At 39.3% G+C, this 23512-nt stretch overlaps 1 protein-coding gene across 3 annotated transcripts in view; it reads left to right on the top strand.

The window, feature by feature from the left end:
* The window catches only part of tmem63c (transmembrane protein 63C), a 143213-nt gene that overhangs the window by 36461 nt on the left and 83240 nt on the right, over positions 1-23512 (top strand). For 2 of the 3 annotated variants that reach the window (XM_005158882.5, XM_068214295.2), the window contains exon 2: positions 16950-17186. In XM_005158882.5, the coding sequence (XP_005158939.1) occupies positions 16998-17186 (189 nt within the window). In that variant the 5' untranslated portion in view covers positions 16950-16997. 3 annotated transcript variants of the gene reach the window in all.

Here is a 23512-nt window from a genome sequence, read left to right on the forward strand (position 1 = left end):
TGAACATTTTGAACAGTGTCCTGCATAAGGAGCACTGCAGTTCAAGAAAATGCAAATCCAGGATCAGTACTTGTCTTCTCCTACTCTGCAGAAATCTCCTAAGCAAAGTCCACAAAGTGTCACTAAATAGGCAAGCCTGCTTTGTCTGTGTCTCTCATACTGGCCAGGTTGAGCCAGAGGTGGCATTCCTGGGTCAAATAATTAACCATCGACTTTCTTTGGGACCATGCAGAGCGTAGTCAGCAGTCACTTTGAGGGTGAGCAAAGATCCCGACAGCACATTTGTGACTGCATATGGGCCACTCAAATACTTGTATGAACGGGAGTGATGTAATATGCAGATTCAGAAATTGCCATTGGCCATTTTTAAACAGATACAGAGTGATTGGTCTATAAATGGAAATTCCCCCGCAGTCTGTTAGTCAGACACGGTGCCCACACATTTCCTACACTTTAATATACACTAATAAATCTCTTATAGATCTATAGTCTTTGGCTTAATTGGTCCCTCGGCATGTTAAATTTTCAAAATAAGAGTCCAACATACATAGTAAGTTTATATAAACTTAGATAGACTTAAAAAAAAAAAGATAACAGTAAACTTATAATAACTTGGCTTCTTGTTCTGGTCTGCCTTATGTAGAACATGACCTAAAGTTTATGCAAAAGTTTGTGTGGGGATGGGAGGATAGGGTGCTAATAAATAGTGCTGTATGGAACATAACAGTGTTTTGTTCTGATAGGCCTGTTTTCACCAGAAATGTATACTCACTTCACCTGATTTACATGAGAATGAGGAAACAACGGTATGGCTATTTCATTACACTGAACTGTTCAGCTATGCCTAGGTGTATCCATATCATACCTGTAAACAATGGGATGTAAAAATAAGGGATTTGCCCACCATAATGAGGGACACCCCCGCCCCCCATCCCCAAATTACTAAATATGTTCATTTGGAGCTGTTTCATTGTAAATAAACAGTTAAATGGTCAGTAATATGTTTATTATTATTATTATTATTATTATTATTATTTACAAAAGAAAAAATAAATATATACATTAGCAGCAAATAACTTAAGTAAACAGTTAAAATTAATAGCTTTTATAATGAAATAGGATCGAGCTATCAAATCTCATTAGCCATTTCTTTACTGTATAACTTACACATTCTGATTAAAGAGCAACGAATGAATCTCTTATTTATTTAGATTTTTTTTGTTTGAATACATTAAATAACAGAGGTGTCACTTTAAAAATGCACACATCTAACAAAATAAAGAATGCATTTGACGGCTTTCCTAACTTTTTATGTTAGTTTAAGACGAAATTAGTTGTGTTTAAAAAAAAAACCCACTAAGTTCGACATCTTTAGATATTATTATTATGAATTATGTGTATATGTCTGTTTAAACCATTGGTTTAAACACGCACCCAAAAGCCAGACTTGTACAGAATCCGTTTAGGAAACGGCATCTTTTTATCACTATGAGTGCGTCAGCTGACAGTCATGCACCATCATACTGTATGACTGTTTTGAGGATTGCATGCTGTAGGTGGGGTGACAGCACCTGTAATGAAAAGGAAGGGGAATCCTGCCATTTTATATTTATTTCAAAGTGTTTTCATGGCTAAACAAAGCGAAAGCACAGAACAGACTTGCATTTACGAGCGAGGGGCGTCTCCTGGTGGTTTGGCGGTATGGCGGAATGTCTTGCGTATAGGGAGGCTCGACTTTTTAATGTTTCTTGCCATCCTTCAGAGAAACACTGAGAATACGGGAGAAATACAGGAAAATACCTTTACGGGATTATAGCGGAATAGAACTGTAAAATACTAGAAGAATCCCTGGTAAAACGGGAGGGTTGACAGGTATGATCCATTTTGTTATTATATGGCACCTTTATTAGTGTTGTCAGTATGTATGCATTTCACAGGTTATTCGTTCCATGTTTAGGAACTGCTGACTCACGGCCATAGTTTTCTAACTTGTGACAAATGTGTACACGCTGTTAGTTTAACTTATGGCCCGGGGATAAGAGTCAGACTGTAAAACAGCCGAGCCATTTATGCCTCATCTGTCCCACTGGAGGAGCTCATGTTTTCAGCAACAGTGCAGTGACCTTGAGTGCTGTTGGTCATTTGTTTAAGCTGACAGTTGTAAATTAGTGCCGTGTGAGGAATGTTAAATTATTTTCTATTAACTAGAAGTTTTCTCATCAAACATGAGCTTTAAATCAGACTTTAAATGTAGTGGTTGCTTACTGAAAAATTAACAAACCCAATTGCAAATGGACTGTTATGTACTTTACAGTAGGCCCATGTTTTTAAAGCATTTTCGCACATTTTTGAAGCATTGTTTTATATACAGTTGAAGTCAGAATTATTAGCCTCCTCTTTAAATTAGTTTTTTCTTTTTTATATATTTTCAAAATGATGCTTAACAGAGCAAAAAAATTTCACAGTATTTCTGATAATATTTTTTCTTCTGGAGAAAGTCTTATTTGTTTCATTTAGGCTAAAATAAAAGCAGTTTTTAGTTTTTTACGAACTATTTTAAGGTCAAAATTATTATCAACTTTAAGCTACTTATTTAGGGCATCTGCTGCGTAAAAACGTGCTAGATAAGATGAGGGTTCATTCCGCTGTGGCAACCCCAGATTAATAAAGGGACTAAGCTGAAAAGAAAATGAATGAATGAATCTTCTCACCGTTACACAGAAATAGGGGGTGGGGGGGGGGGGGGGGTAAACAGGGTGTCTAATAATTCAGGGAGGCTACTTAAATACACTGTAAATACACTGTAAAACTATTTGTATATTCGAATTGTGTGATTCATGTTTTTATTTTTTCCTGTTTATTTATGGGACCTTGATCTTCCCTCCAACAACTTTTAAAAAACACATTCTAAAATGCGCATCCAATGGACGCTATGCTGATGCATCACAAGAGAATTCATGAATGGAAGTGAATCGAAATAACTGATGCAGTAGGTCACATGATCAAGACAAAATGGCGGCTTTAATACGTCCGAGCTCCATTCACTCCTCCTATTGTATAGAACTTAAATTTTAATTCAAATGTAGTAGCTACTGAGTAGGTGATTTTGAACGCAGTCATAGACTCATGTTGTTTCTGTGCTGACCTAAGAATATTTTCTGTCCATTCAGGAACCTTTTTGTTAATAGATTTTTACTTATTTGTCATTTAGTATTGTTATTGATTTATTCCAGTTTGGCTGGTTGGTCTCCACAAAGTCAAAAAGGTCAGATTGCAGCATTGCAAGTACAATTAAGAGTTTTGTTTTATGTTAAAAATTAACCTTTACAGCTATAATTACAGCAAAAAATATAAAATATATATATAAAAATTCTAATATAATATATATAAAAAACGGTCACTGAAGCAGGCCTTTCTGAACCAGACTTATCTTTAGGCTTGAGTGAACTGCATTGTAAAAGTTAGTATGTTTGCTTTATTTGTTCAGTTGTATCCTTTTTAGAGACTGAAAGTGAGAGTATAAGGTTTAAAAATAGGGCAACTTTGCATCTCAGAACATGTAGTTTTTTTCTCAAAGAATTTGTCAGGGTTCTGCCACTCTGGTCATGTAAATTCTTGTTTTGGTGGCAGAGTCTGGACACTAGCTCTGTCTAGTCCTGTTGTGCTCGGCTCGAGTTTTGTTGTTGGGTCGAGCACTTGTTTTGTCATTGTTTGTGTCTCTAAATGAGCGCCTTTTTTGAACGCGCATGGTGTGTACCCGTGTCTTGCGTTCAGTCTTCTGTTGGTGTTTTACTTAGCACGTGGTGCGTGTTTACCTCGTGCTTGTGTTGTCATGAACACGCGGTTAATGAGTTCTCTCATTGGCTGCTTGTTCTAGTCTTGTTTTATGTGAGCGCATGACTTGTGTTGTCTCTTTGTGTCATGTGCTCTCCCGTCTATTGTCTAGTCCCACCCTCCTTGTTAACCTATTATTAGTTAATTGTGTTCACTAGCTGTATGTTAATTTACTTCTGTTTATAATCCCCTCATGTCTGCTAACCTGTGCCAGTTCGTCACCGTATGTCATCGTTTCTCTTCTAGTCCTGTTGTGTGTTCCAGCTCTGATCCCTGCCCAGTCAAGTTTACTTGCTTGCTTGCTTGTTTGTTTGTTTAATTGTTTTGCTAGTGTTTTCCCCCTCGGGGTAGTTTATTTTGCTGTTTATTTTTATTTTTACTATTAATAAAGACTCATTTAGTTTTGCTCTTGAGTCCTCGCCCCTTTCCTCTTCACTAGTGGTTCTCAAACTTTGGTACGTGTACCACAGAGGAATGAAATATGTCATGTACATGCTACACAAATTTCTAAATTTATCAAAAATGATGTATATAATATGTCATATATGGCATATAGCCTATATTTCTGATGTAATCTGCCACGTTTTTTAACTGTGCAGAGTTGCAGCTGCTTTACTGGGCCTACTGCGCTACTGTATTGTTATACTGCTCATTTTGGTGGTAGTGGGAGAGACAATTTTTTTCCGAGGTGGTACTTGATGAAAAACATTTGAGAACCACTGCTCTACACAACCGTGACAGAATCAGCACATTTAAAACAAATCAGATGAGTAAATGATTTATTTAGTCAACTTAAATGCTGCAGTTTGCTTTGTTAAATGACTTTGCTTTTTCAGCAGTAGCTTTTACCTGTCAGTGTGTTGTACATGGTCCTAAATAGCATACAAGTGAATTTTTAATTTTAACCATTTGTATTTTACTTTAACCCAGTGTTTCCCAACCCTGTTCCTAAAGGCACACCAACAGTACACATTTTCAACCTCTTTCAACTCAAACTGAATCACCTCATCAGAACAAAAGAGACTTGAAAGATAAAGGGTCAGATAAGGTAGACATCCAAAATATGTACTGTTGGTGTGCCTCCAGGAACAGGGTTGGGAAACACTGCTACTGAAAAGAAATGTGAAAGGTGTTAAATTCTTTGAAAACGTCTCGGGTTACGTATGTAACCATAGTTCCCCGAGAGGGAACGAGACACTGCGTCTAACCAGAACGCTAGGGGAACACCTCTTTTATACGCGTCTTGAAGCACATGTGAAATCAATCTAATGTAATTAAGCAGGTGTCGTCAGACCAGAGAGTATAAAAGCCTGTACTGAGCATTCAGTATCAACTTCGAATTTGCTTGAAAGAAGTAACAGGCAGAAGAGAGTATGGCGGAATACGCAGTGTCTCGTTCCCTCTCGGGGAACTATGGTTACATACGTAACCCGAGACGTTCCCCTTCTAGGGAACTTCAACACTGCGTCTAACCAGAACGCTAGGGGAACGCAATACCCACTAGGCCAGACTCACTGCTGACTGTGAACGCACACTACGCAGTGAGAATAGAGGACCCTGGTGAGGGGTCTACATCGAGTTGATAGTGACGCACAAATGTATGTGGAGTCGACCATCCTGCCGCCAAACAAATGTCAGAAAGGGCTGAGCCCGAAATAGAAGCTTTGGAGGCCCCGACAGCCCTTGTGGAGTGGGCCTTAACAAATTTAGGTGCAGGGCGTCCAGCAGCCTGATAGGTAAATGAGATAGTCTCAACTATCCAATTACTTATTGTCTGCTTATTTGCCGGACTCCCCCTTTTTGAGGGTCCGAAGCAGACCAGTAACTGTTCACTCTTTCTCCAGTTGATAACCCGGTTAACATATGTATTCAGAGCTCTAACTGGGCAGAGTAAGTTTAACTTCTCTTGGTCCGACGACTGAAATGGGGGCGGGTTAAAGGCCTGTAGCACAGCAGGTCTCGCCACATGAGTGGGCACCTTAGGCACGTACCCCGGTCTGGGATAAAGAAAGGCTTTGGACATGCCTGGAGCAAACTCCAGAAATGAAGGTGCAACCGACAAAGCCTGGAGGTCACCAACCCTTTTTAAGGAAGAAATAGCTAATAAGAAAGCTGTTTTTAGTGTCAGAAACTTATCTGACGCCTCCTGCAGTGGCTCAAATGGGGGAACAGAGATGCCCTCGAGCACCAATGTTAAATCCCATGTCGGTACCCTGTGTGTGCTGACAGGCCTTAGCCTTATGGCTCCACGAAGGAAGCGACGAATTAGCGGATCCTGTCCTAGTGACTCATCATCTAGGGGAGAACGGTAGGCCGCTATAGCTGACACGTACACTCTCAGAGTGGATGCAGCTAACCCAGCAGACAGGCGATCTTGGAGAAATTCCAGCACTGAGGCTACCTGGCAGCTGACTGGGTTCAGCTGGTGTTCTCTGCACCAAGCTGAAAAGAGAGCCCATTTTAGGGCATAAAGCTTCCTTGTGGAGGGAGCCCTGGAGCTTAGAATGGTCTGAGCAACCTCGGTTGACAGTCCATACTCTATGAGGTGGGCCCCCTCAGAGGCCACACCCACAGTTTCCACAGGTCGGGTAGGGGATGAAGTATCATTCCTCCCCCCTGGGACAGAAGGTCCCTGCTGATGGGGATCTCCCACGAGAGACCCGCCAGCAGGGCTATGAGGTCCGAAAACCAAATACTGGTAGGCCAAACCGGGGCTACCAGCAGTAACCGTACTCAGTCTTGACGGACCCTCTCCAGGACTCCTGGGAGCAGAGCGATCAGGGGAAAAGCATACAGACGTAGCCTCGGCTATGTCTGAACCATGGCAACCAGTCACGGAGGGGCTGGATGCGCGAGAGAAACTCATAGTACGCAATGCGTGGTCTCTTGGGAAGCAAACAGGTCTACCTGCGCTTTCCGTAATCTTTCCCAAATGGACTCCACCACCTCGGGGTGAAGAAGTTTCCATTCCCTGGATCTCACCCCCTGCCTCGACAGGAGATCTGCTCCCATGTTCAGATGGCCCGGGACATACATTGCCCTGATGGACAGGATTTTGTTCTGGGCCCACAGGAGGATCCGATGTGCTAGTTTGCTTAGCATTCGAGACTTTAGACCCCCCTGCTGGTTGATGTAAGCGACCACCAATGTGTTGTTCGTGCAGACTAAAACATGATGGCCCCTTAGATCTGGGAGAAAGTGTTTTAAGGCCAGAAACACGGCCATCATCTCCAGGCAGTTTATGTGCCAGTAACGATGATGTTCTCCCCATCGTCCCGCTGCGGGAAGCCCCCTCAGGGTTGCTCCCCAGCCCGTTAGAGAAGCATCTGTCATAAGCATGACGCGATGACAGACAGCCCCCAACACTAGGCCCTGGGACAGATACTAGGGCATTTTCCACATACTTAAGGCTCGAAGGCAGCGCCGCGAGACCTTGATCATGCGGATCAAGCCCGTTGCTCCCTAGCCCGTCAGAGAAGCATTTGTCATAGGCATGACGCGATGACAGACAGCCCCCAACACTGGGCTCTGGGACAGGAACCAGGGTATTTTCCACATACTTAAGGCTCGAAGGCAGTGCCGCGAGACCTTGATCATGCGGAAAGGATTCCCCTTGAGGGAAAACCCCCTGGATTTGAGCCACCACTGCAGGGGTCTCATGTACAGCAGACCGAACGGAATCAAGCTGGCTGCTGCTGCCCTGAGACCCAACAACCTCTGAAAGTGTTTCACAGTGATGAACTGGCCTAGTTTGACTCTGTGTACGGTTGACTGAATCGATTCGATTCATGGCGGGGACAGACGTGCTCGCATCGTCATGGAGTCCCATAGCACACCTAAAGAAATGGTCGTCCTGGCTGGAACAAGCACACTTCTTGCGGTGTTTAACCGAAACCCCAACCTTCTGATATGGGTGAGAACGACATCTCGATGCCGAACTGCCATATCTTGAGTCTGAGCTAGAATTAGCCAATCGTCTATGCAGTTTAGGATACGTATCCCCTGCATACGAAGTGGAGCTAGTGCCGCTTCGACTATTTTGGTAAAGGTTCGAGGTGACAGAGCTAGGCCGAATGGAAGAACCCGATACTGGAACGCTTCGCCCCCGCAAGCGAACCTCAGGTATTTCCTGTGTTGGGGAAGGATGGAAATATGGAAGTATGCGTCTTTCAGGTCTATCGTCACAAACCAGTCCTCGGACTGAATTTGTGACACCACATTTTTGATGGTTAACATCCTGAACCTGAGGGCCTCGACGGACCGATTTAGATTTATCAGATCTAATATGGGACGCAATCCCCCATCCTTTTTGGGAACTATAAAATACCGGCTGTAAAACCCTGACTCTTTGTCGAGTGGGAGAACACGCTCTATTGCGCCTTTTATTAATAAGGCCAGTACTTCCTGTTCCATAACCAGAGCCTGTTCTGGCTTCACTATGGTGGGTGCAATACCGTTGAAGCGAGGTGGGCGTGCACAAAACTGTATTTTGTAGCCGTGTTCTACTGTGAACAGGACCCACTGGGACACCATCGGCAGGTGTTTCCACGCTGCCAAAAAATGTGCTAGGGGTACCAGCCTCTCGAGACTGGCCTCTGGTTGTTCTTTGACCCCCCTGCAGAGGGGGTGGGGCCCCCAATGCCCTCAGACACTGAGGAACGCCCACCCCGGGAGACACAGAGCCCCCCACCAGCATACGTGGTGAGGTGGTCTCTCCCTTTCTCCGCGGACCCTGGTTCAGTGAGAGCGCTGAATGGTGCTCTCGGCGTCCAGGGGGGGCCCTGGAAAGCCTGACCCCCAACACGTCAGGACTTTGTTTTATCCTTTGAACTTCATGATATGAGGAGCTGGTTGACGGCTGGCCCAGACTTTTTGATCTTGGGGGAAGAAAGTCCCCGAGGGAGCTAGAGCGTTTTTTAACTCTGTCGAGGGATTCGGCGACACGATCAACGGCGTCACCGAAGAGCCCTGAGCTCGATATTGGAGCGTCCATAAGAATAGCTCTATCGGTTTCTGACACTTCTGCTTGTGTCAGCCAGAGGTGCCGCTCAGTAGCCACCAGGGTAGCCATAGATCGCCCCAAACTAGAGGCTGCCTCTTTAGTAGCTCTTAAAGCTAGATCTGACGCCCGAAGAGCTTCTCGAAGCTGTTCGGGTGTTGCTCCCCCACCATCTAGGCACTCTTTAATTAGGTCAGCCTGATATGCCTGCAGCACTGACATGGTGTGCAGGCATCCAACAGACTGACCAGCCGTCATATATGCTTTACTGACTAGACCCGATGTTAATCTTAATGGTCTCGACAACAAAGCCCACGAACTGCTGAATAAATAGCTGTTTTTGGTGTCATTAACCATGCTGAATACGGATTTTTCCATGATTTAGAAACCGCATCATGTAGCTCGGGACAAAAGGGGAGGTCCCTTAGTGGAGGATCTACTCTGCTGGGTAATTCTCTCTCATCCAGCATTCCTGTCAGACGCAGCTGCTGCTGCTCACGTGCTGGCTGCCAATCTATTACATCGAACCGGTCAGCAGCACGTGAAATCACCTCCACTAACTCCTCATATTCCGCTGACTGGGGCGGCAGATTCCCCGACCCTCTTTTTATTTGTTGCTGCGGCGCCTCGGTTTCCTCGGAAACGGAGGACGCCGCCCTCTCACGAGGCGCAGAAGAAACCGCAGAGCGTGCTTCTGACGCTCCCGAAGGAGGATTAGATCTCACGGATCCAGAGAGAGAAAGGACAGAGTCCGTCTCCATCTCATCCACCAGATCTAGCTGTGAACCCCACGACCGAAGTCGACGCTCAGCCTCAGCACGAGCGGGACCCGAACCGCGAGGAGCGTGCGCCACGGGAGCTTTATTAAAGAACTCTCTCCGACTGCGCAGCTCTTTACGGGAGAGAACGTCACAGTGTCCACAGTCAGCATTCTCAAATGCTACCAGGGCATGCTCTTCTCCCAAACACTCTAAACACAAATCATGTGAGTCACCAGCCGTAATAAAGCGAGGGCATGGAGGCACACAACGTTTAAAGTTTTTCTCTGCCATACCAAAATAAAAAAGTAAGTTGTCAGTTTTTTTGTATTTTGTGTATGCAAATCAGTAATGAAAGATCACAGAAAGAGGGTGTATTTTCACGTGCGTGCTTCTTGAAAGCAAAGAAGTTGATACTGAATGCTCAGTACAGGCTTTTATACTCTCTGGTCTGACGACACCTGCTTAATTACATTAGATTGATTTCACATGTGCTTCAAGACGCGTATAAAAGAGGTGTTCCCCCTAGCGTTCTGGTTAGACGCAGTGTTGAAGTTCCCTAGAAGGGGAATGATTTGTTTGTTTTTATTCTATTGTTGAGAGCCAAACATTTAATGGAAAAGATGCTATTACTTGTGTTAAAGTTCAGTTGCATAGTCAAGTGTTTACAATCACCTGATAACCTGTAATCATTGACTTCCAAACTAAAAAACAAATACTAAGGAAGTCAATGGTTACATGTTTCTAACATTTTTCAAAATGTTTTCTTTAGTGTTCAACCGAAGAAAGAAACTTATAAAGGTTTGAAATAAGTAAAGGGTGAGTTAAACATGATAGAATTTGGTCACACTTTATTTGGATGGTCCATTTGAGTATTACTGTCTGCTTAATATCTGGTGATACTGCTCCTTCAAAAGACATTTAGCTGACTATAAGAAACTTTGCAAGTACCATACATGTCAGATTACACTAACCCCAACCTAACAATCTACCTATAATCTAATGAGAATTAGTTGTCATGTAGATGCAATGTAATTTAAATGCAACAAACGGACCATAAAGTAAAGTGTGACCCAAAATTTGTATTTTTGGGTTAACTATTTCTTTAAGCATTTTAAATTTCAAGGACACACACACACACACACACACACACATACACACACATACCTTCATGAATGTTCTCATTCATTCATATTTTATCTATAGGTTTTTAAAGGATCTACAACAGAAAAATATGTGAATTACCTGTTGATTCGATGTGATGTTGCATGACTTGGCCTTTAAAAAAAGTAATTTGATGGACCAATTTGACCTGAGTTTGTATGAGCTGAAAGATGGTTTGTTTTACTATGGCAACCAGCAGTTTAAGGCACAGCATTATCTGTGAAATCAGCAAACAAACCGGTGAGTGCTGACCCTTTTGTGTGTTCCTGTTAATCCGCTTGAGGGCAATATTCATAAAGGTAACCGAAAAACATCTGTTAAATCGAAAGAAACAGAGCTTTGTGCTGCCTATGTGTTTGTTTAAAGGTTTAGACCAAATTTACATGTTCATGTGCAGGCTACATTGCTTAAACTGCTTGAACCTGGCAACCATGTGAAAATGGTTGTGAAATATAACAGAAATATTTGGTAAGGTGATTTTATTTCAGCTTTTCAGTTTTCCAGTCTTCAATGAGAGGTGATCCTTCAGGAAATCGTGTTAAACTGATAATTTGGTGTGTGTCTGTGTGTGTGTGTGTGTGTGTGTGTGTGTGTGTGTGTGTGTGTGTGATACATTTCCATCCAAAAAAATCAAAATAAACAAAAATAATAATAAAAAAGAGCAGCATTTGTGGAAATTAATTTACTGTCATTTATCACATTGATTTAGAGGCTTCTTTACTGAAAAAAAGAATAACTTCTAAAAGGTAATGTGGATCAAACTATTTTAAATATTGCATTTGGATTTTCATTCGTTCATTCATTTTCCTTCGGCTTAGTCCCTTTATTCATCAGGGGTCACCACAGCCAACTTATCCAACATGTTTTACACAGCAGATGCCCTAACAGCTGCAACCCAGTACTGGGAAACATCCTTACAAACTCATTCACACTCATACATTACAGACAATTTAGTTTATTCAATTCATCCATACCATCTCTTTTGACTGTGGGGGAAACCGGAGCACCCAGAAGAAACCCACGCTAGCATGGGGAGAACATGCAAACTCCACACAGAAATGCCAACTGATCCAGCCAGGACTCGAACCGATGACAGTGCTAACCACTAATTATTTAATGATAATAAAGTTATCGTCTTGTAATTATGGAAATTATTTTCTAATTTCAGAGCAGTGGTCTGAATTCCCAATTGATATATTCATACGGAATAGACCATTACACACATTTTGCCGACGGCCAGAGGAAGACTATAATTTCCCCATCCTTACTCATGCACATCTTTCGTAGTAGCTGATTAGAAAGAATCCTAAGGGAAGAAATTACATAAATTAAAAAAATTTTTCCATCTCTGCTGTTTCTCCTAGACAATGGATTAAATGGTGATCAAAAGGAAAGTTTTGTTTCTACTGTTTCTGAAACACTTTCGTCAGTAATCTTTTAGAAAACACTTCAACGATGCAAACTAAAATCAGATCTTAGTATTAATCATTGCTACTCATTATTAATAAATATATTATTTCTTGTTAATATTTATTATCAGTTTTTAATTGTTAAGTCTGTGCAGGAAGATACAGAAAAGGCCATTACTACGGCAGTCATTTAACCTTATTTTTACACAGAAACAATGAAGGTCAATGCACAATGTATTGAACCAAACAAGGGCTTAAATGCACACAGGGTGATGAGAAACTGAACAAGACACAGGAATTAATAATTGGGAACTATGGAAACCAATTATCCTTGTCAGCTGTGTCCCAATTGCTGCATTTTTTAATTTTATTTTTGAAGGACACAGACATTGAATGAACCAAAAGTCCAAAAAAGGTCTTATGAAGAGCATGTAAGGCTCTGTACACAAGAACTCCCAACTCCAAAACTTCCATGTGATTTGTACGCACGCAAATGCAGGTTATTGAAACCAAAACTGTATGGAAACTGCTGCCAGGGTGAAGATTTTCAGAGCAACAGTGTGGTCATGTGGCCACTAAAACCTCAGATGTTTGCATCATAACGTTTGTAGTGGGCAAAGCGAGAATCCATGAAACACTGAAACAGTCGAAGCAAATGTGTCGAAGCTTCGAAATGTTTTAAAACCCATCTCTACAGTGACACTTAGTGGTCATTTGTTATGTATAGCACTAGAATAGTTTCAGCTAACTATTATCAGCTAACTTTCAGTAAGTTTCAGTTGAGCAAATTTGGGTATTGAACTCCACTTTATAGATTTGAACCTTCAAGTGACTTAGTGGAGTGATTAGGGCCCCTGACTACCATGCAGCGATAGTGGGTTCGAATCCAGGATGATACAGCTATTTTAAAACGCTCTGTTCTTGTATCGTTTTGTTTCAACATTGGTCTGACATCTGAATAAACACTTTGGGAATAATAAATATAGCTGCATCCCAAATCGCATACTTATGCACTATTCTACGCCATTTTGTAGTATAAATAGTGTAAGTAGTGCGTTCACACTGAAAACTCTAAAAATAATAAGTGCACTTTAATTACCCGGTTGATGCACTCATTCAGCCGCTAAAATGAAGCGTGGAATGATGGACACTTCACGCACTCAACGACCGCAGGTTTGCTTACGTAGCGGAAGGGGCGGAGCTATCGGGCACACATGTTGGATAACTTATTTATTTTGGATGGTGAAAGCAAAATTCTTCTACGAGAGTGATTATAGTGCCTCCCGATGGTAAATGTGGCAATACTCACGGCAGGTATTATTTGATAATTCGGTCGTTTATTTCACTGATTTGGTGACGGTCAAACGTCATCAGGGAAACGGTTTGAATTTCCGCTTAGTAAAAACACATTAGTGTGCCATTTGGGACGCCACTACATACATATACTATCCTGTTGAGTGTGTAGGTGCATAAGTACATAGTGCATGAGTGCGTATAGTGTACCATTTGGGACGCAGCTTATGTCTTGTTTTGGTTATAAAACAGGGTTGTTGCTAGATCAGACACAGCTGTAGCCAAAATTTAACAAGAATTATTTATATTATTAATTAAATTACCCATTTATTATGTTAATAATGTCTACCCAAAACCTAAACCTAACCATCACAGTACTGTAAAAATATTAATTATTGTTTTACAGTTTTACAAAAATGATGCTAAATTGATGGCGTATTCACAGCTGTATCTTATCTTGACCACACCATAAAACCGCATGATTAAAATACATAAAATCAAGATTTCGGAGTATTTGTACAAGTCGAGATTTTAAGCCAAAAGCCATATGAAGCACAGTAACAACCAATGACTGTATAAAGTATCAACAAAATTATACAAAAATATGGACCAGCTTGTTGAAAACTTAATTGAACATTATTATATTCATTCACACAGATTTTATAATTTCACATTTACTCAAAAATTTTAATTATGCTATTAATAACTCACCCTCATGTTGTTCCAAACTTCTGAGTCCTTAATTCATGTTTTAGAACACAAATGAAGATATTTTAGATTAAATCAGAGAGCTTCCTCATCCTCCATATACAGCTATAATTATGAAATGTTCAAAGTCCAGAAAAGGATCCAAAAACATTGTCGAAACAGTCCTTGTGACTTCAGTGGTTCAACTGTAATCATGGGAACTTTGTATGATTGCAGATGAACAACTGAAGGCACATGAAATTTATTTTTTTTTAAATCTATATACAGTAGGATGAGGGAGAAATGTCATTTTTGGGTGAACCATTTATTAAATACTTGACTGCATATATCTGCATATACAGTATTTAAAACCCATATGGGTCAAATTGTTAAATGAGTCATTTTCTGGTTTTGTTAACTGACTCAACTAATAGTTCCTGAAAGCACAAAAACCACTAGCTCTTGTTAACATCAAGAAGTCAACATCATTGAATACTAGATGATTTTATCCTTTCAAATCTTCAGTGGTGTAAAGTAACTAATTACAACTACTTAAATTACTGTAATTAAGTAGTTTTTCTCTGGAATTGTAAGTCGTTTTATAAATGTGTACCTTTACACTTCCTTGGGTACATTTTTAGTGCAGTATCTGTACGTTTACTACTTTTCTTCAACCTGCAGTCCCTACTTTATTTCTTTCTTCTCCATGTGGATTTTAAAAATCTGCCATGAGAGTCCAATCAAATCGCACATAAAAGGTAAATCGCACCATTATATACTGCCTCAAGACATGGGCGCTTTTTAAAAGCAGCAAACTGTTTGGAAGCATTAAAAGTGTACAAGAAGATGTCCCAAATCTTTACACACCTTGACCCAGAGACTGTTCAGATGAATGTCATTGATGAGAAGATGATGGATGTTTACTGTATGATGACAGAAATGGCTTAAACAACCAGCAAGATATCAACATGACGTCAGATTGACGTTGTACCCCAACGTCATGGAGACGTTGCATTTTGTTTGGAAATGAAAATCATATTGACGTCAAAACTTCAATGTCCACATCCTAAAAACCAACCAAAAATCAACGTCTAATGATGTAACAGCTTGACGTTGTGTGGACGTTACCACTATTGACATTTATCAGAAGTTGGATTTTGTTTGTCATACCTGATGAATAAATGTTTGTATTTAACAATTTCAGTATGATTGTAATGAGGAGTCTGATACGGAGGAATCCATTTGCAGTATATTTATTTAACAGTTTAATCACAATCACACAATAAGCACTAGCGTGCAAACTCACATTAAACGTAGTTAGTATGCGTCTATGGGCAGGCGGCTGACTGCCAAGGAGTGAGATAGCAGGCATGGGTCAGAGGCAGGCGGCGTGGATCAGAGGCTATATATCAGGCTGGGTTCAGGGCAGGCAGTGTGGATCAAGGTCAAGGATACAAGCAAGGTTCAGGGCAGGCAGCAGGCAAGGTAAGGCAAGGTCAGATATAGTCCAGGTAATACATGGGAGATCAGGCAAGGAGATAGCACTCAGCAATGTCAGACAGGGCAGGAAAAGACTTCGCACAGGACTGAGTGTGTGAGCTGCTTATATGTGTGAGCGTGGTCATCAGAGTGATGTGCTGCAGGTGTGTGTGTCAATCAGTGTTTGTGCATGACGTAATGGTTAGAAGTCCAGTGATGGTGACCTCTGCTGGCCAGCGAGGGGAATGACTGGGACCGAGTCGGTGACAATGATGTTGGGTTTAGATGTTGGGTCGATGTTGGATTTTGGTCACTTTCTAACAACCTAAAATCGACCAAATATCAACATCATTTGACGTCGTTATTGGACATCAAAAAAACATTGTCCTTAGATTCTGGCTAGACATTCAGTTTTGGTCACCTGACATCACAACCTAAAGTTAATCTAATATTAATGTCCTATGACAATGTGTGTCTGCTGGGGAATACCTGGATGCACTACAGAATGTTACGTTTACACACATCCACAATTTACATGTAAACGCATCAGTTTTTAACAGTGTAATACTACTGTTAAATACTTTTGAAAGGTCTACTTTTTACTCATAGTTTGAGTAATATTCACAACATATACTTTTACTACAAGTAATTACAAGTAATTGTACTTTTACTTGATTACTTCAGTACTTTTTCAACCACTGCAAATCTTACACTAATACATACACTGTATAAAATATCAGTAAAACAGCAGTTTACCATATTTTGGGATTCATCTTTTTTTTAATTATTTCTTGCTTATTTATGCTTTTGAATTGTATTATGGGACCTTGATCTGTCTTTCAACAACTTTTACCATGAAAAGTAAAAAAAGTGACATTTATTAACATATTTAATAGTTTGAAATGATCAATCGTTTGGGTTGGTGTTGTATATTACGCTACAGAGGCCTTGTAAAAAACTGCCAGTGAATTTTTCTGTTATTTTTATACACTATATATATATATATATATATATATATATATATATATATATATATATATATATATATATATTATATTATATTATTATTATATATTATTATTATTATTTTACTATCTATTATTTCACTATGTATTACTTTATTACTAAAATTTCAATAAAAGTCACTTTGTTAAACTGTACAGTTGAATTTTTAACATTAAAAGTCAACAGAGTGAAGGTCAACATCCCATAATACAATTCACAAGTGTAAACAAATGGTGAACACTTGTGAATCACAAAATATGTGAACTATTAATCAACAAATATGTTTTACAGTGTACTTTATTTCCTGTCGTCTCTCCCCAGTGATGCTTTGACAGTTTTGAGAGGTCTCCTGAGAGCTGCGCCGCTGCAATGGCGTTTGAGTCCTGGCCTGCAGGTGGAGTACGTCCTGTGGAGGAGCTGGACGTCAGGAGTTTCCTGATGGAGGAGAACAGCACGGCGGAGAGGTGTTACCGCTCTCACTCGCGCAGCAGCGTCCTGCAGGGTCTGCCCTTCGGTGGAGTGCCCACTGTCCTCGCCATCAACGTTGTGCTGTGGCTGGTACATCATCTATGATAACATATGCTCACATATTATGAAGAATTAATGCACCCTTTTCACATTTCCGGGTTCATCATACAGATATGGCTACTGAGAGTGCACAAGTGATTTAAAGAAAAATTGCACATCTCCGCAGTAAACCGCAGTAAAGCAGAACATGGTCTAGCACTAGAAATACATGGTATTATATAACATAATTAGCATACTGAACTGATATACTGTAGCAGCAAGAGCACGTGAGCTAAGCCGCGTGAAAAGCAGCATTCTTGTGCATTTTTTCTTTCAGTACAGTTTTTTAATAACAATTTAATAGGCCTAAGTCATCAACTGTGTATTTTTAGCCTATCTTTTTAGGCAGCTGTGTGTGTTATTATCTTATACTACATTTACATTTACATTTAGTCATTTAGCAGACGCTTTTATCCAAAGCGACTTACAAATGAGGACGAGGAAGCAATTTACACAACCAAGAGCAACAATGAATAAGTGCTATAAGCAAGTTTAGTTTAACTGACTGTTAGCCAATTTAAAACTAGGATCTCTGAACATAATTCGAATTACAATGCATGCCATCAGGGCTCTGTAACAACAGACATGCGGAGCGTGTGTAGCCTAAAGGACCGTGCCCACCGAGACGTTTTTTTGCTCGCGTTTTCTGTCGACGTTTAAAGCCTCGTGACTAAATAAAAGGCATCAATGTGATTGTGTACACCAACACGCAAAACGGCAGGCACAAAAGCATCATTTAAAAAAAAAAACGCCACATGCTCGTTTTTTTTTTGTTTTGTTTTGTTTTGTTTTGACGCACCGCTTTTGTTCACGTGCACAGAGCTGGTGAAAATACTGTAATCAGCACTTGGAGGCGCTCAAGCACAAAACTGTCAATGCAAGCGCACACTGAAGATGCCCAGGGGCGATATGAACATGGAGCTGCCTATTGCACTGCACTGTTAGACCTTACCAGGCTTTTTTACAGTAGAACACTGGCAACACTGTTGCCAGCTACTCACTGTAAAAGTTTGGTTACAGTAAGTAACTGGCAACAGTGTTGCCAGTTAATTACTGAAACTGAACCATTACAGTGAGTGGCTGGCAACAGTGTTGCCAGTTGTTTACTGTAACCGAACCATTGCAGTGAGTAGCTGGCAACAGTGTTGCCAGTTAATTACTGTAATAGAGCAGTAGTGGTAACTAACTGGAAACTGTGTACAGTTAATTACTGTACTGTAGTGTTACAACTCACAGCATTATACTGCATACACAATAGTATGTCAAGGTGTTACTAAAATTAATTAGTATTCTTACCTGTTATTAATTCTTTAAATTAATTAAGTTGTAAATTCTGACAAATTTATTTTATTGTTTTGGCAGCAAACAAATATAAAACAGAAAATGTATAACAAAATTAAGAAATCAGCAGATATATCATCTTACATATAACTGAGAGCCACAGGTCTGCACAGCAAGGCTGCAGTCAAACTAACGTTTAAGCATGCAAAATTCTGTCATATGGCTTTGCGAAAAGGACTGGGATTAAACAAAATATTTAAAGACTGAAAAAGCAAGCAACTGGTCCATAATTTTTGTTAAGAGAGGTCATGGTCAGATCTTTGATTAGTCTCAAGCAATCACATGATGTGATTTCGCAGTACAGAGTTCTCAAAGCTTGAACTTTCCAATGCTGCAAACTGTAAAATTTGTCACATGAGCTAGCATTCCAGGTCTGCAGCATTCATATGCGTATGAGTGGAAGTCTAAAGGGAGAAAAGTGCACTGTGACTGGGACTTTAAGCTGTAACTCTAATTAAACACACCTGATAAAACTAATTAAGGCTCGTTAGAAATCTACAGGTAATGTTGCAGCAGGGTGGGAACTAAACTCTGCTGCCCTGCAGTTCTCCAGGAACTTAGAGTTTGACCCCCATGGTATATAGCAGGGGTGCTTTATCCTGTTCCTGGAGATCTACGTTCCTGCAGATTTCAGTTGCTACCCATATCAAACACACCTAAACCAATTAATTAGGACCTGTGACCTTTAAAAAAAGCATATAGCATATACAACCAAATAACCAACTTTTTTTCCAGTTGGTTTTCTTATAAAAGATTCGTTAATTTTATAAACAATAAAACATCTATGCAAATTAGACAAATGCAATATTATATGTAAAAAACCCTAATTATTATATACTATAGAAGCCTATAGGCTATAAGTCAATATATTGCCTTGTTGTTTCTTCACGTGCAGCGTGCTTATTGGACTGCTAGTGACAGAGAATAATAAAGCACAGAAAGTGTAAGTTAAAATTTAAGTTAAGCTTAAGTTATAAATAGTTAAGTTTAAATTAAGTTAAATAATGACTTTGGTTAAAATGTTAACATAGATTTGTGATTATTAACAATTACAGTAGAGTGATTTAATACATATAATCCACAGAGAGATCGGCTTGCTGTTTTTTATTTGACAGAACAAAAAAATGATTAAATGAAACATGATTACAAAAAATATTCAATGCTGGTTCTTTAAAAGGATTCAGTCAGTGTTTTCGTTTTAATCTACATTTCAAGTAAAAAATTTCTAGGACAAGCCTATTTATGTTATTATTTCTTTATTCTATGCTGTTGGAAATGCAGGTGCCTGAATATGTTCTGTTAATATGTTCTGTATGCTGTTGTTCGCATGTAAATAAATCAGTGTTTTAAAATGCAATACTTAATGTGTCAAACACAAAAAAAAAAAATCTGCATATATAATAATTTAATTCATTGGGTAAACTTAGAGCACAGTGAATGGGAAAGTACAACAAATAATATTTTTGCAATCCTATTCACTGAAATAATTAAAGAAGAATTCCACAATGGTGCAATCCATACTTTTATAAAATTAAAAATAATAGTGACACTGATAACAGCAGCCAAAAGAGAGAACAAGGCCAAATTTACTGCCCAGCCATAGACACTGCATCAGAAACACCTTGCATAAGTGGTCAAGTTTTTTTTGTAATTTGATGCAAAGATGATATAATACATTCATAAATACATAAAAATGTACATATGTTTTTTTTTTAAACCTAAATCTGAAAGATTTTAAGATTTAAGATGTTAATGGCCATTATACACATCATAAGTCTAGTTAAAAGGCTCCATTAGCTGCGAACGCATGACATTCATTTAATCTCAAGTCAAGTGTAAATGCTGTGTCAAGTGGGTACTGTGTATTTACATGACATTTAATGATTAGGGCTTGGGTTGCTCTCTATTTGATGGTGTCATTGTCAAAGAGTAATTATACATTACGTATACTGAGTGATCGTAGTTACAGTTTTTTCCAACTGCTTACACACATTTTCAAAACAGTGTCTCCTTTTTTCAAAACTCTACACACACAATACTCTTCATTCTCAAAACTGCACACACAAAATGCGAAATGTCCCACATCTACAAAATATAACATTCAAAATGCCATAAACAAATGTCAGAACGAAACATTTGCATCAAATGGCACTTTCAAAATAGCAAATGTTTGAATGAGCCATGTAAACACTGTTGCTCAAAAGCTCTTTGCTCTTTAGGCTTATATCTACATTTCAATACAATGTTTTACAGTGACAGTAATCTGCTGAGAGGAGTAACAGGTACACTGTGAACACCAACAACATTGAAAAAACTAAATATTTTTTAGGCCAAATATTATTGTATTGTTTAAAGCATAAAAAAAGAAACATACTGTATGTAAAAAGTGTAAAAAAATATATAATAATAATACAGTACTAATAAATAAATTGAACATGTAAAGCAAAAGTATGTTCTCCAGAGTACAGTAAAGAACACAATTGTGTGTGAAGGGAGTCTCAGGGGGAGAAGCGTCAATTGCCTGGAAAAGCACCATGTGTGCATAGGGTTGGTCATCATACACTTTACAATGCCAGGCTCAGAAAAAAATATTTTATTCTTTTAGAATTAAGGATTTAGAAAAGGAAAAAATGGGGTAGGTACAAAACTACAAACTTTGGATGGGGTGGAAACCGATTTTTGGACCAGAACAGCCCAGTGTCCCATCACCATTGGCCTGTACTAGACAAAAAATCTCGCGTTCAATCTGCCCAGTTGGTGGAATGAACTCCCTAACTGCATCATTTACATTTAGTCATTTAGCAGACGCTTTTATCCAAAGCGACTTACAAATAAGGAAACAAGTCCTCAAACCATACACAACAACTGAAACAAGTCTTAAATGTACTTACAGGCTGCTGGTCTAGATGCTAAAGTGCTTCTCCATCAGAACGGCAGAGTCACTCGCTGTTTTCAAGAAACGACTAAAAACTCACCTATTTAGTCTCCACTTCACTTCCTAATCTGCAATTGCCTCTCTGGATATATCACTAACTGTACTCAAAATAAATAAATAAATAAATAAAATTACTAATGCTTTCCTTCTTAGACTTTACAGACCTGAAACTTGCTTATAGCACTTATTCATTGTTGCTCTTATAGTTGTGTAAATTGCTTTCTTGTCCTCGTTTGTAAGTCGCTTTGGATAAAATCGTCTGCTAAATAACTAAATGTAAAATGTAAATGTAAAAGCAGTGATTGGTTAGTTGTCAGTTAAGAAATTAGTGTTACCACATTTGAGAAGCGTTCGTGGGTGACCTTGTGATTAAGTGTAGCATTTTGATTGGTTGTGTTTGGAAAAGGAAAGCAAGTGGATTCCTGTTCAAGTTTTGTGTTTTATGTAGAGAATTGTGTGCAGTGTTTAATGCAATTGAAAACTGAGTTCAAGGCTGACAAACAGCTTCAATTTTGGAGATTTGAAATATAGTTTTGCATTTTAAGTGAGATGTTTTAGAAATCGTGTGACAAGAAAAGATTTTGTGTGTAAGTAGTTGGAAAAACTGTAATAACATGAATGTGCATCAGGGTTAAGGTTAGGGCTAGGTTTATGTCATGTAGTTTTGTATAATGTGCAGGTACTGTTATTACAGTTTTTTCCAATTGTTTACACACATTTTCTGAAAGCAGGTCTTATATTGTCAGAACTCTAACACACAGATTGGGTAAAACTCTTCAATTCTTCTGCAAAATGAAACTCTACATTCAAAACAGTGTGATTTCTTCTCAAAATGGTCTTTTGTTTTCAAATGACACACACAAGCCATCACATCAATAGACATTAATAAGATCAGTTGAACACTGATGTGCTGAATGTAATGACCACTTCTTCTCCATTTATCATAATGACCTTCTGTAAGCCTTTTTCTGTTCAGTGTTACACTTTACTACAGACAGTAGGCCTACAGATGTGCATTGTAAAATATTTCAGAGTATTGTTTTTATACAAAACAAACAAATACCAAATATATTTTACTGTATTTTCCCCACAAATACAGTGTACACAGTGTTCATCCCAACCAACACAAAGTTGCAGATAACGTGGTTTACATATAGCATCAACAGAAGTGTTTACTGAATACAGTTACAGTTAAAAAAAATAAAAAATAAAAAAATAGCAATACTGCATCCTCTTTTGTTTTGGTCTGGCCAAGCAGTGGGGGAAATGTCACCTTGCATGGCGAATCCAACCATAAAAAGCATCAACTGCTATAGCTTGGAGAAGGGGTATACGTGTGTGTGGATTTCGGTCATACACTTTACATCTCCAGGCAGAAAAAAAAAAATCCTCAATAGGTTTGAGGAATATGGAGAATATGGAGGGAGATAAACAACTATAAAACATGGGTGGGCATGTAAACTAGTTTTGAACCAGATGAGCTCTGATTACTAAATTGCAATTGTGTGTGTCAGGTGTTTACTCATGTGATAAGTTAGTATGCAAAGTAGGACAACTGACTTTACAGTTGTGAATGACAGTGTGTTCCTTGCGAAAATAAAAGATTTTCTGCATGAAAATTGTGCAAAATGCAGAGAATTGTGTGTAGTGTTTTGAAAAAAACTGTGTTTTAAACCTGCAATTTGAGTGTAAAGCAGGAACTGTGCTTGTAGTTTAGCAATTTTAAAGAGTTCGGAAATTGGCAACCATTCACTGTAAATTTTTAGTTTTCCAACCAGTTTCCAGCGTTTTTTTTTTTATTTATTTTTTTCAAAGTACCTTTTTTGACTTCCATATTTTTAATTTTTTTCTACTACCAGCAGCTAGCTCTGTGCAGCTCTCACATAGTTGCCCACTGAAGCTAAGAAGGGCTGCGCCTGGTCAGTACCTGGATGGGAGGCCTGTGCCCTTTTTAGTCTTGGATAGAAAGTGCCCTTCCAAAATGATCTGAAGTGCCCCCGCTTCATCCTTTCTACTATGGAAATCAATGGTTACTAGTTTC

The sequence above is a fragment of the Danio rerio genome, chromosome 17 (assembly GCF_049306965.1).
Source record: "Danio rerio strain Tuebingen ecotype United States chromosome 17, GRCz12tu, whole genome shotgun sequence".
NCBI classification, from domain to species: Eukaryota; Metazoa; Chordata; class Actinopteri; order Cypriniformes; family Danionidae; genus Danio; species Danio rerio.